This window comes from Phasianus colchicus, chromosome Z (assembly GCF_987193195.1).
Source record: "Phasianus colchicus chromosome Z, bPhaCol1.hap1.1, whole genome shotgun sequence".
Classification (NCBI taxonomy): domain Eukaryota; kingdom Metazoa; phylum Chordata; class Aves; order Galliformes; family Phasianidae; genus Phasianus; species Phasianus colchicus.
The window spans coordinates 70,316,902-70,333,801 of record NC_143476.1 but is presented as its reverse complement, the minus strand read 5'-3'; the positions used below and the strand labels follow the sequence as shown (position 1 = coordinate 70,333,801).

At 41.7% G+C, this 16,900-nt stretch overlaps 1 protein-coding gene across 1 annotated transcript in view; it reads left to right on the top strand.

The window, feature by feature from the left end:
- The first annotated feature begins 4,254 nt into the window (after positions 1 to 4,254).
- The window catches only part of PIK3R1 (phosphoinositide-3-kinase regulatory subunit 1), a 57,108-nt gene continuing 44,462 nt past the window's right edge, over positions 4,255 to 16,900 (top strand). Inside the window, exons 1-2 of the mRNA XM_031610170.2 lie at positions 4,255 to 4,413; positions 8,732 to 9,492. Of these exons, the coding sequence (XP_031466030.1) occupies positions 9,159 to 9,492 (334 nt within the window). The 5' untranslated portion in view covers positions 4,255 to 4,413; positions 8,732 to 9,158. The remainder of the gene's footprint in view (positions 4,414 to 8,731; positions 9,493 to 16,900) is intronic.

Genomic DNA, 16,900 nt, shown 5'->3' with positions numbered 1-16,900 from the left:
TACCATCTCCTTAGTTGCCCTATATGCTGCAAAATAAATGAAAGCCTTAGATGTTCACCACAGCATGAACTGAATAATAAACTGATAATAAATTGGAAATATCTATAAATGGAGATTTGGCTGATTAGCTCAGATATAGAGATCTGTTGCTGATGTTAGGTTTTTGGCAAAACAGAACCCATTCTAATGTTTCTACAGAAATGAAATAAAATACAAATCAAATTGCTCTGCTATGCCTAGCATGACCAGCACACTAATAATCTGTTTTCTTCCAGCTCTAAAATAAAGGTTGTCAGGTTTACTTCTCCGATACTTACCTGATTGGAGGTTTGTCTCCTTCCTTCCTGGATTCCTCTATTTTTAGCTAATTCTTCTCCTTCAGATGCTAAAATTCTTCTAGACAGTGAAGTAACTTGTATTTCATGCTAATATTTTGTCTTCTAACGCACACCTGAAACCACAGTTTTAAGCAGTAACATTTTATTTGTCCTGGCTATGACAGAAGTATATCACAATTTTCAAGCACTGGTATTTATGCTTCTTGTGATCTATGTCATTTATTTTGTATCTAATTCTACAATAGTCTACAATAGTCTACAATAACTACAGACTTTTTTTTTTCCTGCTGTTTTCCTGACTCCCCACTACAGTCATTCCTTTGGGAATTCTATATGAGTAGTTCAGCAGTGTGTGCTAACAGAACTTACTCTGTGTGAATTCATTTTCATCTTTAGGAATATGAAATACTCCTAATACAAAATATTCCTAAAGATAAAGCAAGAAACATTAATTCTCAGCTGGCTGAAACTGCACTGCTGCAAGACATTATGGTATTATGTCAAGAGTGACAGGAGTGCTCTGACTCATCTATGACATAAGTCATTAGCATTCATCATGCCTAAGGTATATTCCAATAAAGATCTCTGTACTGCCTTGTCTACCTTTGCCCATACTACTACTATCAGATTCTGCAATGAGAAAATCCACAAATCTAGGTATCTTATTTTTCACATGGATTTGCCTTGACAGATCTTAGAAAAAACAGAAGGAAATCTCCCTGCTTAATGTACCAGTAAAGAAGAAAAATGGGGTTTGCCAGTGACTGTGACACAAATCCAAATTTTGGAGAACTGTGCTTTCCCCATAGATTCTCTTTGATTACTCTTTGCTTTTTTTCCTCTCTACTCAATTTCTATATTTTAATTTTTTTTATTTTTGAAAATCAAGCTGAATATTTTTGGCAGAGGGAAGAGAATTTTCAGGATATTTTATTTCCAGTGCTGCATGACCTTTACTACTACTATACCTGCTCAGAGGTAATATGTAAGAGCTCAAATCACCTAACCTCTACTAGTACTAAACAAAAGACCCGCTCATTTTATATCGCGTTCCCCAATGCAGCCTGTGTCAAAAATGTTCCTCAAGTTATCCTGATGGACAGACACAAAAGTTGTTTTCCTTAGCAATCATAAGAATCTGTCTTGTAGCCCAATAATCCCACAATCCACCTGTATATTACCTGTTTTTATTTCTCTCCATAGATTTACAAAGTCCTGTTTATGTGTGCCATAATGACTTTCAGTTGGCCAAAAAATAGACTTTTCAAGAAACATGTATCCAAATCAGGCATATGTATGTGTCTTACTCCAACTGTAAGCTTTATATAGAAAAGCTTTACACAACCCTAGGACTTTCATAAAAGCAGCTGATTGAAAAAGGGCACAGCTTTTGAACCTGTGCATCTTCCTCTCTGTGTAATGAGATTTACACTATAGTACTGGTTCATAACATTGCCAGAGTAAGCCTCACTGCACTTTCACAAGCCTTCCCCCACCAAGGTTAAACTTGGGAAATGGTCCCTGAAGACACTGGCATAATGATGAGGTTTGTGGGAAAGGAAGGTGAGGGAGCTGGAGATACCTTAGGAAAGAAATCATAGCAGACCTAGAATGACAGCAAGCAGTGTGACAAAGCAGGCTAGTGCTACCACCTGCTTTCTCCTCTTGGGTTCCTTTCTCTCCCCGGTCAACAGAGAAAGAAGCAAGCCATGTGCTTGTGGTGAACTCAAAAGAAAAGTTCAGGGAGGAAATGTGGCAAAGAAAACAGATTTCAAGAGCCTCCATTGCTGCAGAAAGGAAGCAGGCAGGAGGTCTATCTGACCCTGCTCTGGGAAGAGCCATTAGCTCCAGCTCTGCATTTCACCTGTGAGACACATCTAGTTGCACTGGTCAGGGTCCGTTATTCCAGAGGTTTATAGTTCCCTTAAATACCCACTGTCAGGCCAGTGCCCAGGACTGGCATTCCAACCAGCTAGTCTGCCTAATCCTCTTCAAAATCCATGCTGTTTTTGCCCCCAGCAACAGCAAATGCAAGAGACAGTAGTCTGGACAGAAGAAATGGAACACTCTCTCAAGTTTGCTTCTGCCTGCATTTTAAATCCCACAAGAAAGAAGAGTTGAGAGTCGGCATTTCTCTCAACCTTCCATTTTACTATACAGTAATGAAATCACATTGATTTTTGCTTATATAAAAACACTAGTCTTTATTCCAAAAGGAGCATTTAGTTTAAAAGTCACTCTGTGCTTTGGATTGTCAGCCCATGACATGAGAGCATTTTTACAGTTTTCCAGGGACTGGACTCTGCAACCCCATGGCTGCAGCCTTGCCCTGCTGTCATCTTTGTGTAGTCAGATCTGTGTTCCTGTTCCAAGAGGCTTTGGGAGCTGTCATCTTCTCTCATCTGCAGATCTGAAGGGAAGCAAGTCCTAATAAATCAATGCAGAAAGGGTTAACGGGTGCCAGGAAGCATGCCAGTGCATCATAGAAGCTTGCAAAGTCATTAACTCAATGTGGGGGAAAAAAAAAATTGTCTCTAAAGTAAAAAGAAGAAGTTGTGGAAGAGTATGCTTTACAGAAATTATAACGGGTAAGAGATTTCAATTTCTTCCTAACACTCCAAATTTCTTGTTTCAGAACATTTTTCAGCAAAAATGCCTTCAAAACCTGAAGATGCCAGAAACATGCGTATTACCTCTACCGCACTTCATTAAAACCTGTTAACACCATGTTGCAGTAGAGCTGTTCTCACTTTTTTTGTTACCAGACCATAAGCTAACTTCTGTCTAAGAACAACCAGCCACCAAATAAAGCCAGGCAGACTCTTCCCTTCCCCCCAGCCAAATTGTGCTTCTTTTTCCATTTTAAGGCCCTCTTAAGACTTCACCAGTCTCAGCCTCCCACATGGTATTTAAGGGCCTGATAGATACTTGTGTCCTGCCTCTACAATCAGAACCAATGTTATTCACACCTCTCTAACACACAACCCCACAGCTGAGAAAGACAACTCTGCAGTGAAATGGAACGTCTGACCCCATTTCTGTTTTTCTAACAGTCCACCACAGCTGAACCCGTTTGTACCACCACCACAGGCACCAACACTTTACTTTTCAAGGCCTATACATCTCTCGTCCTTATTTAGCTACTGTTAATTAGGACACACCTGGCACTTGTATCCACCATCCCATGGCACATGTCTGGATTGGCTCCTTAGCTTGCTCCTGGCACCCACCTTCCACTTCTGTGTGCCGTGTACTTGTGCCTACCGCGCTTCTTCCTCTTTCACGCAATGCCTACAAGAACTGACTCACAGTAACATCTGTACCAGTATTTATTACCTAAAGATAAATAGAGACCTGTCCAGACAGAGTGCACACACCTCAAAAAGCATGATTCTTATGCTGCAGCCTCGTGGTGCCATGTCACACCCTCGTGTTGTCAGATCCACTTCGGGTTGTGAGCTCCCTGGGGCAGGGAATATGTCACTTCACTCCGCACTGCACAGAGCCTAGCAGACTCCGGCACCCTAAGAGATGGTACGTTATGGCGTCAACCGAACATCGTCGCTACTTCAGACAGCCGCCACCTCCACCCAGCGCACTGGGCTGAGCTGCGACGCCGGGGCTGACAGCACCGAGGGGAGACGTGGGACTCCAGACGGCCCAGGGCAGCCAAACCGGGAGGAACGCAGGGCCGCGCTGGCAGCCCCGGGTGGCACCACACGCGCTGCTGGGGCGCTGCTGCCCGACCCGTCCTCCCCGCAGCGGGCAGCAGAACCCCCAGCCCGCATCACACGAGACACGTGCCGCGGCTCAGCGCGCTGCTAAGCGGGGCGGGCGGGACGCGCACCGCCCCTGGTCTGTCAGCGGGCGGGGCTCGGGGACGGGGAAGGGGGCGGCCGCCGACAGGGTTGGAGCCCGCGCCGGGGGCGGGGCGGAGGCAGCGCCGGCGGCGGGCACCGCACCGCCTAGCACTAGGTCGGCGAGCGCGGCCGGGGGAAGCGGAGTGCGGGCGCTCGGCGGAGAGCGGAGTCGAGGCGGCGGCGGCGTGGAGGGAGGCGGCAGCGCCGCCGCTGAGGTAAAGAGGTGCCGCTGCGGCCGCCTCGCGTGGACCCTCCCCGGGGGAGCGCGGCGCTGCTCGCGGGCGGAGGACAGGGCGGTGCGGGGCTCCGTGCGGCGGGGCGCCGGCCGAGCGGGAGCCGTCCCCGCAACTTTTTCCCCCGTCCGAAGCGGCGGATTGCCGCCCAGCCCCGCGGCGCCGCAGGCCCGGGGCAGGGCAGGGCAGGGCGGGCGGACGGCGCCGTGCCCCGGCGGCGGCGGCGCTTCTTCCCCCGCGGCCCCGCGCTTCCTGGTTGAGCTCCGCCGGCGGTGCCGGGGCGCGGGGTGAGGCCGGGCCCTCCTGCGGCTCCGGGTGCCGGCAGGAAGCGGCCGGGAGGTCAAGCCGCTGGCGCCGAGCGCAGCGCCAGCCCGGCGTTCGGCGCCCGTCTCCGCGCCGGGGACAGGCGGCCCCTGCGGAGGGCCGTCCTGCGGCGGGGCTGCCCCGCGACTGCACGAACCGCGACGGCGTTGCCCTCCTGCCCGGCGTTGCTGCTGTTGAGAATGGGTTCCCTGAAGCGGTTTTTACGCTGCCCGCTTTCTCGCACAGCTCTGCAGCCCCTTTGGCGGCTTTGAGATGCTTCAGAGTGAGACGTGCTTTGTAGGATCCTCCGATAAGTTAATACGTTAGTTGTCTGCGTGGTGTTCGGCGGTAGGGTCTCCACGGGCTTTAAAGCTGTATTTGAAAGGCTGGAATTTGCTTACGGAGTTACGTGTGTATTTTGCCTAATACTTCACTGACTATCTCGGGCATCATTTTCTTGCAGAGAATGCTGCTCGCTGTGGCATTGCCGTGGTTACCTCCTTTTGGAGAGCGGCAGCATCGCTAGAGATAGCCTCGGTGTTACAGGTGTGTAGACACCTAGTGGGGAGAGCAGGCGGCTCCGAGTGCGGCGGCAGCAGCTGCTGCTCCAGTGCCTCCCGTAGCACTCTCCTTAGATAGTCTTAATTTCAACCATGTAATAGCTTTAGAAGGAAAGTTACTACTTTCCTGGAAGTATTTGGAGTATTAGGGGACCAACAGTCAAGAGTGAGAGACGACAGTACAGCAAGGTATGGATCATTAAATGTGGTAATTGAGAAGTGAAGAAAGTCCTTAGTGCCTTACCAGAGGTGCACAGTCTGTGGCACACGCACCTGGACAGCAGTAGTGTGGATTGATGGAGCAGAAGCTGCTTTTCTTCTCTGTCCCCAAAAGAATGCTAGTGTGAGAGGAAATGCTCGGGTACCAGCTGGGTGGGAGCTAAACATCATCTTAACGGGGGGGAGAACCTTTTACATCTGCTTCCTTTTCTACTTGAATTTACACAAACCTCTTGCAACTTTCTGGTGAATGTTAAAGTGTCTGTCTGTCAGCACGCAGGACATAAATCATTTCATTGTGACCAGAATTCTGCCTGAAGTTGGGAATCTTTCACTGAAATCAAGCTCTTAGTAAATAAAAACCAAATGAACGCTTGATTCTTTTACAGTGCTTCCTCCTCCTTTTCCATTCCACCCGCCAACTGCAAATCCAGTAATACATCATCTCAAATATAACAATGTTTCTTGCCTAAAGTGTTTGGTTTGGTTTTTTTTTTCACTCTACTTAGGATGGTCTCCAAGCTATTTATTTTAAGAGTAATTAGCTTAAATCAGTTTGAGTCAAAATGTCTGAGGGCAAAGACCATGTAAGCCCACTTGGAGTAAAGGGAGTCTGTTTATACCGAGTCTTAGCAGAGCAGAAAAGAACAGGAAGAACTTTCCAAGAGGGATTTTTGGAGACACTACAGCATTACTGCAGGAGAAATGCTCCTTATCCATCCATGTACCGTATGGCTGTCTGACACCAAACTTCACAGGCACCGATAATATAAAAGGGTGCATGAGCATTGGATCAGTCAGAGGTTGGGATGTGGGGACCCTGTACGTGGGGCAGTGCTGAGCTGTGTGTATGGACCTGAGCTGCGGCTCTGAGTCTTTGGTTTGCTGGATTTGGGGAAGCTTTGCTGCTGTCACTGCATGAAGTTGTTCTGCCATGCAAGTACATCACGCTTTTTGTTCTCACAGTTTTTGAATTTTTAAAAATATGCTTTAAAAATGTCATAAGCTCTTTCTTCTGTTATTACAGTGTTTCAAATTCTGCATCGTCAGACAAAATGCAAGACATACAAGTATTCATTTTAAATATCTGTCCATAAAGTTGCTATGATACATTTGATAATAAAAGATCAGAGGAGTAGGTCAAGTCAGTTAAATTATGCAGTGTTTAGACGACATTTTGGTTAGCAGCCAAAACGCCTGTAGGCAGTAGGAGTAAAATGAGTACTTGTAGCAGGGCACTTGTTGAACCCTTCTTAAAAAGAAAATATTTTAGAATATTTAGCGTAGTAGAAATAGTAACTTTCTAGCAGGTTTTGCTGTGCGTTGTTGGTTTTGATTGGAAACATTTGGATTAGCTAAGCATTTAAATCTAAGGGGTGAACGTGTGTTTTATTTCTTTGCTTTATGGGAGGAATTTGTGCTTTTGAAAAGATTTCTGTACAATTTAACTGATACTTGTGCTGCTGATTTTTTGTTCTTCCCCCTTCCACTCCCTTCCCCCCCCCCCCCCCTAATTCATGCCTAATCACTTTCTCCTGGTAGAAAGGCTAAAATTAAATATCAGTGAAACTCTCCTCATGTTAATTTCAGAGTCTGTGATGTTTGGTGGTATGTGCTAAGGCACAGTTTGGGTTTTCAGAAGTGGCTACAGAAACTTCTCATTAAAATTTTGGTGGGAACTGGAGGCCTGATTCATGTGACTAGATTTGCAGAATTTTAAAACAAGTACTAGTGTGTAGGCTTTTTTAAAATGAGAAGTCTAATTGAGACTCATATAATTCTTCCCTATTAGCAAAACTAGTTGCAGTGGATGATAAGGAAGTTCTTCAAGAACTTGCAATAGTTTCTTATGTGTTCTGTTACAAGACATGTTGTGCAATAAGCTGCATGGAATTATATTTAGACTCAATAGACTGAAGAGAAGCCACATACAAGCTAGGGATCGGACCATACACTGAAAAAGGAAGCCCGTGTGCATTCTTATGAATACTTCTTAGCTTTTTCAGTGTTCTTAGGACCTGATGACTTAGACTTTAGAGAAAATGTGGAAAAGAGAGGTCAGAGGTTCCCTTTTCCATTCCTGTCTGTTGTTGTCCATGTGCAATGTGAAGAGAAGTGCTACACAAAGAACTCCAGCTTTCTGTAGCATTAAGCATACAGTATGCAGTTAATATTTTACCTACTGGTATTGCGTAGTCCCCTCAGGTCCTCTATTCAGCTGTAGTTCTGGGGTTTCAATGCGCTTTTGAATAGTTGATACTTTCTGGTTCCCAGTGTAGCATTTCAAATTACGAGTCGGCTTGACTTTTTAAGGAGATGAAAATGAGTGGTCAAAATGATGTTTAGAAAACTTTCACTGTGTGCTTTTTCCATATGCCTTTAAGCTACTGTTTCCCAAATTTAATTTTTTAGTCATATTTTTCCTCTAAGTCAGATGACCTTGAATGAAACAGGTCTGTAGTCTCTTGCCTGTAGTGTAATTTGAGCGTACACCCTGGTACCTTTCTCCTCTAGTGCTGCTTAGGTGGTCTGGGCGTGTCTGTTTCAGTTGCTGGTTATTTTTCCAATATTATGCTATAAACACATTAAAGAACATCTGGATGATGGGGGAGTGGTAAAGCCTGTCTTTTGTAAGAAAGCATAAGTATTGTATCCATCAAGTAAAATAACTTCAGACGTATTGTTGCTCCTGTATATTAGACGAAGGTGCTTCCCTCCAAGAGCTTTTGGGGATATAGGTTTTGGGTTGTGAGGTGATGCTTGCTTTCTGCATAAACAGCAAGAGATTGAATAGCCCAACACTGAGTTCTGAGTGCATGAGCACTAATTACAGTGAGCTCCATCTCTGTCCTGACCTTTTGGCATGGGGTTGTGGCTATGTGTCTTCACGGAGATAACTAGTAAAATCTTGCCAGGTTAGATGCTGCACTGACAGGATGCCTTATGGGCTTAGACTTCTCTCTGTCATAGCTGTAAGCCACAGAGAAGAAAGGCATACATAGCAGCTTGTCTTATGCTGTAGGAATAGATATTTGGTTCAATACATTGGACGTATCCTTCACAAACGCAGATTCGTGTATATATGTATTTTAGGTATGTGTGTGAGGTTGTTTTCTTTTGTGGGATACACTATCTCTGCCAGGGTTGCAGAAACCTTAAATCTTAACCGGAATCTCAACTTCACAAATGACTGTAACATTTTTCTCTTTTCTTTCCAGGAAGAGCAGGCGTGCAGTGTTCACTGACAGAATATTTAAGGTACGTGCACGTCTATGGCAAGTTCATCAGATGGTGTGACTGGCTACGAGCATCAGCTGAAGTTGAGCATGGAGATTGGGAAGTTCCAGCAAGCTGAGAAAAGGAACTATTTGGAAGAGTTCTGCTAGACATAGAAGAAGTGGAACACATTCTTCTGCAACAGTCATTGACTCAGAATAAATACACAAATTAAAAATCATCAGCAGTGAAATGATAGACCCTGGTGCTTTTTGATTCTCTGGCGGATTTTATTACTTAGGCATTGCTATTGACACTTTTATTATCCCATTTAGTACATCTTGAATCTGTCTGTAAATTAGAATATAACTGGACAATTGCATTTTGATTCTGTTTAATAACACTTTGAATGGTAAATAATTTGCCAAGATGAGTGCTGAAGGATATCAGTACAGAGCTTTGTATGACTACAAAAAAGAGCGAGAGGAAGACATTGACTTGCACTTAGGAGATATATTAACTGTGAATAAAGGTACCTTAGTAGCACTTGGATTCAGCGAAGGGGAAGAAGCAAAGCCTGAGGAAATCGGTTGGTTAAACGGCTTTAATGAAACCACAGGGGAGAGGGGGGATTTTCCAGGAACTTATGTAGAATACATTGGAAGAAAAAAAATATCCCCCCCAACCCCGAAGCCTCGTCCTCCTCGACCCCTTCCTGTAGCACCAAGTCCTGCAAAAGCTGAAGCAGAGAATGAGCAACAAGGTTAGTACTGACTTCAGAAGGCACATGTGTGTGTTTTTGTGTACATGTCTGTGTCATATTTTTCAGATATTCTTGCTTCATTGGCTTATATGACTATGTGTTTCCATGTTTAACACATACTGGTCAGTTTTTTTAGTGCCTACATCCGTTCAGACAATTAACAGTTACATGCGCTTAAAATATTTAGCGGTAAAATTTGTGGTCTCATGTGCTTTGTCTCAGTTACTTGTCACTGCTGTGCCTTACTGTGAAGTACATCTCTTGGGTTTAAAGATATACTTAAAATTCACAACCACAAAGGCTAAAGCAGAAAATGAATGAGCAGGATAGCATTTATTTAAGGTAAGGTTTCTAAAATGCTGATTGAAGTGGTTCCTTCAGTTGTTCATCAAACTCACTGTTAAAAATTTTCTTGGTCAATCTGATGGTACAAACTGCATATAAACATCAAATTCTATCATATTATCTGCTGTTAACAAGAAACTTACGAGCTTTGTCACAGAGGTTTTCGTTTGGCATTACAGTAAGAGCAGGTGTTTAAAAATGAAGTGTAGAGTGATAAAGAGAAATTTGGATTTAATTTTTATTTCAGAGTAGGGCATGCAGTAGAAAAAATAACCCTTATGTAAACAAGGGAAATAACTTCCCTTGTATAAACATAATTTACTGTCTGACCTACATTTGCTAAGCATATTGGGCAGAGCTCAGGCAGGATTTGATTGGAATTCTTTTGTTAATAGAAGAAAGTCTTAAGAATTGCAAAAGCGGTAGATTTAAAAACAAAAGGAGAGAGCCTTCCTCAGTCTACTTTACTTACGTTCAGATATTAGAGCTTTTCACATAAACAAGCCACATCTATCTGAATCTGAGTTGTACATTGTTCTCTCACTTCCCAGAGCTCTAGAATGTTTCGTGTTGCTTCAGCATCTAATACTTCAGATTCTCAGTGTTCATAGCCTTTGAGGATAGGAGTGTAGTTTGTGATCCTGACTCTTACACAGTTCTGAATAATATCGTTGTGTTCTGCCTTCTTCAAAAACAACTGCAACATTTTGCAAAGCTCTGTGTTAGTTTATCAGCTTCCATCCCAATTCACTTACTATGGTGTTATATTCAGCTGTGCTGGTAATCAACAAAGATGAAAGTAGAATTTTTAAAAATTGTATGCGGCAACCAAGTGAATACCTGGAAGAAGCATTTCTAGGTTGGTGAGGGCTGAATGAGTAGGAACCATTTTGCATAGCAGAAGTAATGAAGTAATGCTATTTAGTGTACAGTATCTACATATACATCATCATTAGAGCAAAGGGAGGGGTCGGGTGGGTGTATGGCTACATCTTAGGTCGCACTTCCCTGAGCAGTCAGCGTCTAGTCACACAAGTCTCATGGTTTCTCATTCAATTACTTCTGAATGTGAGGTCTTCGCACTGGAATGAAATTTTTTTTTCTTCTTCAATAATACCTTTCTTTAGATGCTACTGTAGATCCTTTATCTAGATGCTAAGAGATTTCTTTTTTTGTCTTAAGCCACTGGAATAGATGCTAAGATAGTTGTCTTCATCACATATAGCTGCAGAATAACCTGCTTTATGTGTAGATACCTTGGTGTTAACAGGTTATTCTAAGAGGCAGAGAGCGGATGGAAAATCTGATTGTTTACATGTGTGCTGCGGTGAACTAACCATCACCCAAAGCTTTGATGCACTTAATGCTTTAAATATTGTTAGTGCTTTACAACTGGCTTGGTCTCTGCTCATGCTTGCTTGATGTTCATGTGCCACATCTCTGTGTTGAGAAGTCGTGGTGTTAATCTTGCAGTTTCGGAGTTCCTGAGGATTGTGTTTGTAATAGGCTGAATTCAAGGCTCTGCTGTGGAAGTCTGAAATCCTGGTGCAGTTTTGGGGGAGGCTGTGCTGAAACGCTTGTCTGATTCCTCGGGTTTAGATCATGTCCCCAGCCTCAGGGACAAGGTCTCTCCTAACATGAAGTTTACTCCTTCAAAACATATTAGTGTTTTCATGCAATATGATTATTTTTTTTTTTTATAGTTTGGCTCTCTACAGAGTTTCTAAACAAGAAAGTGTTCTAATTTACCTGAAATTTTTAACCTTAAAGTCTGTCTAGAGGCATCATTGTGTTAGGCACTGATGTTTTTAAGGATGAGCTTACAGTCTAGACACGTATTTTTCTGATTTAAAAAAAAAAAAGTTCCCACAATCTTTTTTAATTTAAGATTCTAAACTCCCATGTAAATGGCCAAGCATGTTCAGCACCAGGAATTAGACAGAAACAGTAAAATATGACCTCCAAATGGCTGAAGAGATGGGGTAAATTGTCTCTAAGATTGGGAAGGCTTCAAAGAAATTGGGAAAACTTAATTTTACTGTGTCCTTTCACAGTTCTTTTTGCAGGAAAGAACCAAGGCAGAGAGTGCTCCCAATACTAGAAACAAGTTGTGGGAAGTACAAGGAAAGAAAGAATACTATATAAAACTAAATGAAGGTGGAGTCTTTAAGTAAGCAGAATAGTAATAATAATAATAAAAAAGATACCTATGATACCAGAAGTGCAGGGGGAAATACAGTTCAGTTAAAGATAAGAATAATACAGCAATGCACATCAGACTTTCAAAGAGCTTTGCTATTTCTGCATTTGAAACTTGGTGCAGGGATTAGCACAGTTAGTACTGTCTGGCAGTCAGTGTCATGGGCAGTGCGCCAGAAGATTCTTCCCGGGATGATACTTGTCTCTATACCCCAAAAGTGCATTTGAAGTGAATTAATGAGTAGTATGAAACTTGCTTGACCAAATACAGTCAAGTTTACATTTTCAGCATGTAATGATTTGAAACTGCTGTGTATGAAAATGACAAATTAATGGGAAACTGGAAACAGATTCCTTGAATGTATCTCAGTTATTTGTGATCCATATACTTTTTTCCTGCTGTGAGCAGACAATACTGTACATACCATGTGTGCATATTTTCAATAAGAACATTAGGAAGTGAACTGCGGATTTTAAAGATTTTGTATACAATTCTGTGAGCTTTTTTAAATTTTACCATATGCATAGATTTTTTTTAGAATTATTTTCTAATCACTTCAATAATTTCCAGGACTTCAGTTATTCTGAATGTTTCTTCCCAGCCTTGTTAATTGTGGTCACTTGCTCATCAGTCTGCAGATTCTTTAGTGTTAGATCAAACTTGCAGTACTTATCACCACTGCAGCCAGGTGCTGCAGATACTGGGATACATATAACAGTAGGCATCTGAACATCAGTGGGGCTGGTAACACTGGCAGAGCTGTCCATCAGGCTTGTGTCCTGTGTAGTCATAGTCCTATTTACAAATCGGAAGGTCTTTTAAACATTGAAAGTTAATTTGAAAACAAATAAAACTGCTAGTGGTGTCAAGCTATGTTAAAGTATTTGTTCCATTATTATAGCACCTAGGTCAAATTTTTGTCCATGCTTCTATTTTATCACAAACCCATTTAAATTGCTAGAACCACTGATTGAGACCAGAGCAGAGAACACTTGAATGATATTCAAGAGCTTTTGGATTTTGTCAATTTTTCTTTTATGTTTTTGTGAGAAGAATTAGAGATGATTTGAGTTTGTTTTGGTTTTGCTTGCTGTTTTGTGTTAAAATTGCGTCTGAAAATACACAAAAAAGCAGGGGTTTCAGTTTCAGATGTTAGTGAGGGCAGAGCTATCAAGAGGTGGATTTAATCCGTAGTCAGTGCGAGGCCATCAGCACCTGGCTTGCCATTTCTTCCCAGGGTGCTGCCTGCACAGACACCCTGCACAGGGTCATCTCTGCATCTCCTCCAGACCCCAGGAGTTTATGTAAAGCAGAAATCAGACTTGGTGTGAAAACCTCTTCATCTCTTTTTTTTCTTCTTTTTCCCACACTGCAGCTACATAGTTCTGATTCTTGTTTCCTTTTAGTTCAGCTCTAAGTGAGTGGATTTTAAGCAGGCTTCAGTGTATAAAGCTTTGATTGACAGAAATATTTTTCTTTACTTGAAATACTAAATTCCCACTTGTAAGTGAAGGTCATTTTTGCAGAAGACAGACCAGAAATTTATGAGTAATTTGTGTGTTCTGATGTTTTGGAGCTTTCTGCTACTTCCTGTGTAACTTAAGATGATTGTTTATGTTGACAATACAACTTCAGCTGTTTTAGAGCCTAAAAATAATCAGAAGTTCTTCCTTCTTATAATGGAAAAAAAAAATTAAAAAAGAAAAATGACAAAACCACCAAAGAAACAGCAGCTTTCTTTACTTTTCTCCTTGAACAGATGCGGATCAGCAGCTTAGACAAAGACCATGACAGAACATTTGGAAACTCTTTTCTATCAAAGACCAGGTTGTGCAATGTCTGACAAGGATCCAAACTGACAGAGAGGAGAAAACAGTTTGTGCATGCTTGAAGTGAATGCACTGTAGAATTTGTTTCTGTATTTAATTTTACTATATAACGAGTAAAGAGATGGAGTTTATGAAAATTATTTACATTTGTTAAGAAGGGGATATAATAGCAAGTGGAATGCAGCAAGCTGGGAGCCTGAGCTGGGAATGGAAGAGTCGTCATCTCTCCTGATTCAGGCAAATGGAAAAAGGAAATTAGGGGGTGAAGTGATGAGTCACTATCTCATTTGGTGAATATGTTTGCCACTCAATGCAGAGCCTTGGACTTGTTCTAAATAGCCCAGTTTGAGAGCAAGTCTTCATTTGGCTTGTGTCATCAGAGTGCCCTGCAGTCACTAACTCTCAAGGCTGGTTGATTTTTGCTTGCAGTGAGAAAAGGGACAAGTTAATGCCAGAAATCCTCACTGTCTACTTCATCGTAATGTTTCTCAGTGTAGAAGGCAAATTTATAACTGCCAAATTACTGCAGTTCTGAAAACACCTGCTTTTACCATTAACGAAAAAAAGAAAAAAATTTTGCAAGCTGTATTGAAGTGAGAAAGAGCTCTTTTTTATTTTGCAGTGGTAAGTGGCAATTAAAATATTATTTTTTTTTGTGAACACTATGCAGAGCACAGAGTGATGCATACAAATGCTAGTTTATGTTGCACGTTTGAGACCTGGGCGAGGTTCATGGCTGATGCTTGTCCCCATCTACTGGTGGAGGATGAAGGAAGCAAGAGGAAGGAGGGAGCTTTACAGCCTTTGTCTTCCATATCGTAATTGTGATGGAATACCATGAGAGAGAGTTTTTAGGAAAAAAAATAGCAACTGTTTTGGACAGTTGTTATTTCTGAAGAAAAACATACTTCTCAGGGTGCAGAGAAGCTCCTGCTGATCCTTGAGGATGACCAGATCTGGAAAGGCTTTGTGTGGCTGATACGTCTTTTTTTCCTTCAGTTGTATCAATTAGTCTCAAAAAAAAAAAACCCAAACCTACCTTTCTCCACACACTTTATGGAACTGGAAGCAATACACTGTATAATTTTGTTGCTATAAGAAATGTTTGTCTGTTTTGCATTACACTCATTTTGATGCACTTTTCTATAGTTATAATAGAAGCATCATGTTGAGTGATTTCATTGGCGCTTCTTCAGTGTTCTGTAATACAGACGAAGTATTTTAATATATCTTACTGACATGAATGATCCTGGGGCAAGATGCAAAACAAAGCAAAGGTAAAATAGCCTGCTCCTCTCAATTGGATTTATCTCGATCTTTCTTCTCACTGTGATCCAGGAACATCTGAAAAAAGTAACTGGCTAGCAAATAGTTCTTACTTAAATTTGCATATGATAACATCAGTTTGTGAGTTTCAGTAACACGTGGTGCTTTGTATTTGCCAAGAATGGATCACTCTGCACCCTAAGCAAACAGCCATGCCCACTTAAATAGTTGTGTGATGCCATATAAACATACAGATTTTCTTGTGTGAAAGAACACAGGTGTTGTAACTACAGCTGGCTGTGTTCTCTTTCACATCTGTGTCTTGCTGCAAAGCTGCTTTCCATGATGAACATCCATGAAATCAATCTGAAGGCTTCAATACAAAGAACTGCTTTATTTTAATAGCTAAGAATGATGAGGGGAATTACAGGATTTTAAAAAAGAATTCAACTGGAAAAGGATGTTAAGTCCTGAGAACAATTTCGTGAGACTCTAGTTACTTATGAGAATTTAGAGAGAGAATATTTGGCTGTAAAAAAAAAAAAAAAAAAAAAAAAAAAAAAAAGCTTCTACTCAAGCTTTCAGCAAAATACGCGTCGATAACCAATTCATCCATGAAAGTACTGATTTTTTTTTTTCTTTCATGTCATATATGCATTTATTATTTACACTTTGTTGTAGAAATTCTCACATTCTTGAACATCACCTGGAGTGCTGGCAGGTGTAAATTTTCGTACTAATGTATCTCCTTTTTTCATCTGAAGCGGTCTAGAAAATAGCACTCAATATTCTTTATATTCTATTTTACAAAGATGTATTTTACAGAGATTTACAAATTTTTGCATGGTTTACCTATAAGATAGCGTCTGATAATAGTAACTAGGTTCACACCTTTTTAGGTAATAAAGATGTACAATCAAAAGTCCTCAGGACAGTTTTCAAAACACAGTACTGCTCTGAGCCAGGGAAAGATGTGATTGCGTATGGTTTGTACTCTTAAATATCCGTTAGGACTATCTTGTATGTCAAAGCTACTGTGTAAACTGTAGCATGAATGATGAAAAAGGTCTTTAACAGTTCAGCTAGCTGTTAGGCAGTGTGCTTTTATGATTCTCTGCATTCATTCATATGTGCTTGGCATTACTTGCAGCAGGCAGACCTGGAGGGCAGCTGCTAGTTCTATGCTCTGTGATCCAGTTTGGAACCCTTTCTGGTTCACCCGTCTTGCAATAGTTCTTAAGCAGCTATTATGTGTTTCAGTAAATAAGCAAGGCCTGGCTGATTTTTTGCAATTTCTATTGTGTATATGGTGTGACATTGCACTGGAAGACCAGATGTAAAGTTAACTCTTGTTACCTTTTGAGACTTCCTTCTTGTAAAAAACAAAAAACAAGCAAACAAACAAAAAAAAAGAAACACACACACCCAAAAATATAAAGATGTTGCTCAGTTTCACCAATTTCAGTTTAGCTCATCATGTTGGTAGTTCAGGAGTTTCTTCCTTACTCTCTTGGAGCTATCTGATGCAGCATATCCCAGTGCCATGGCTGCACTGGAAAGAGAGGGGTACAAGGTGAGCTTTGTAGTACAAGGAGGGAATACACCTTCCCAGAATCTTGACTACTTGAGTTTTGTAAGTCTTGTTAACAACTATAACTGCAAAATTTATATTAGGGGGTAGGAGAGAAAAGTCTAGCATCTTCACTGATTTCATCCTAGTTCTCTTCATCCCATGAGCTCATGAGCATGGAGGATTAGTCTTGGTGAA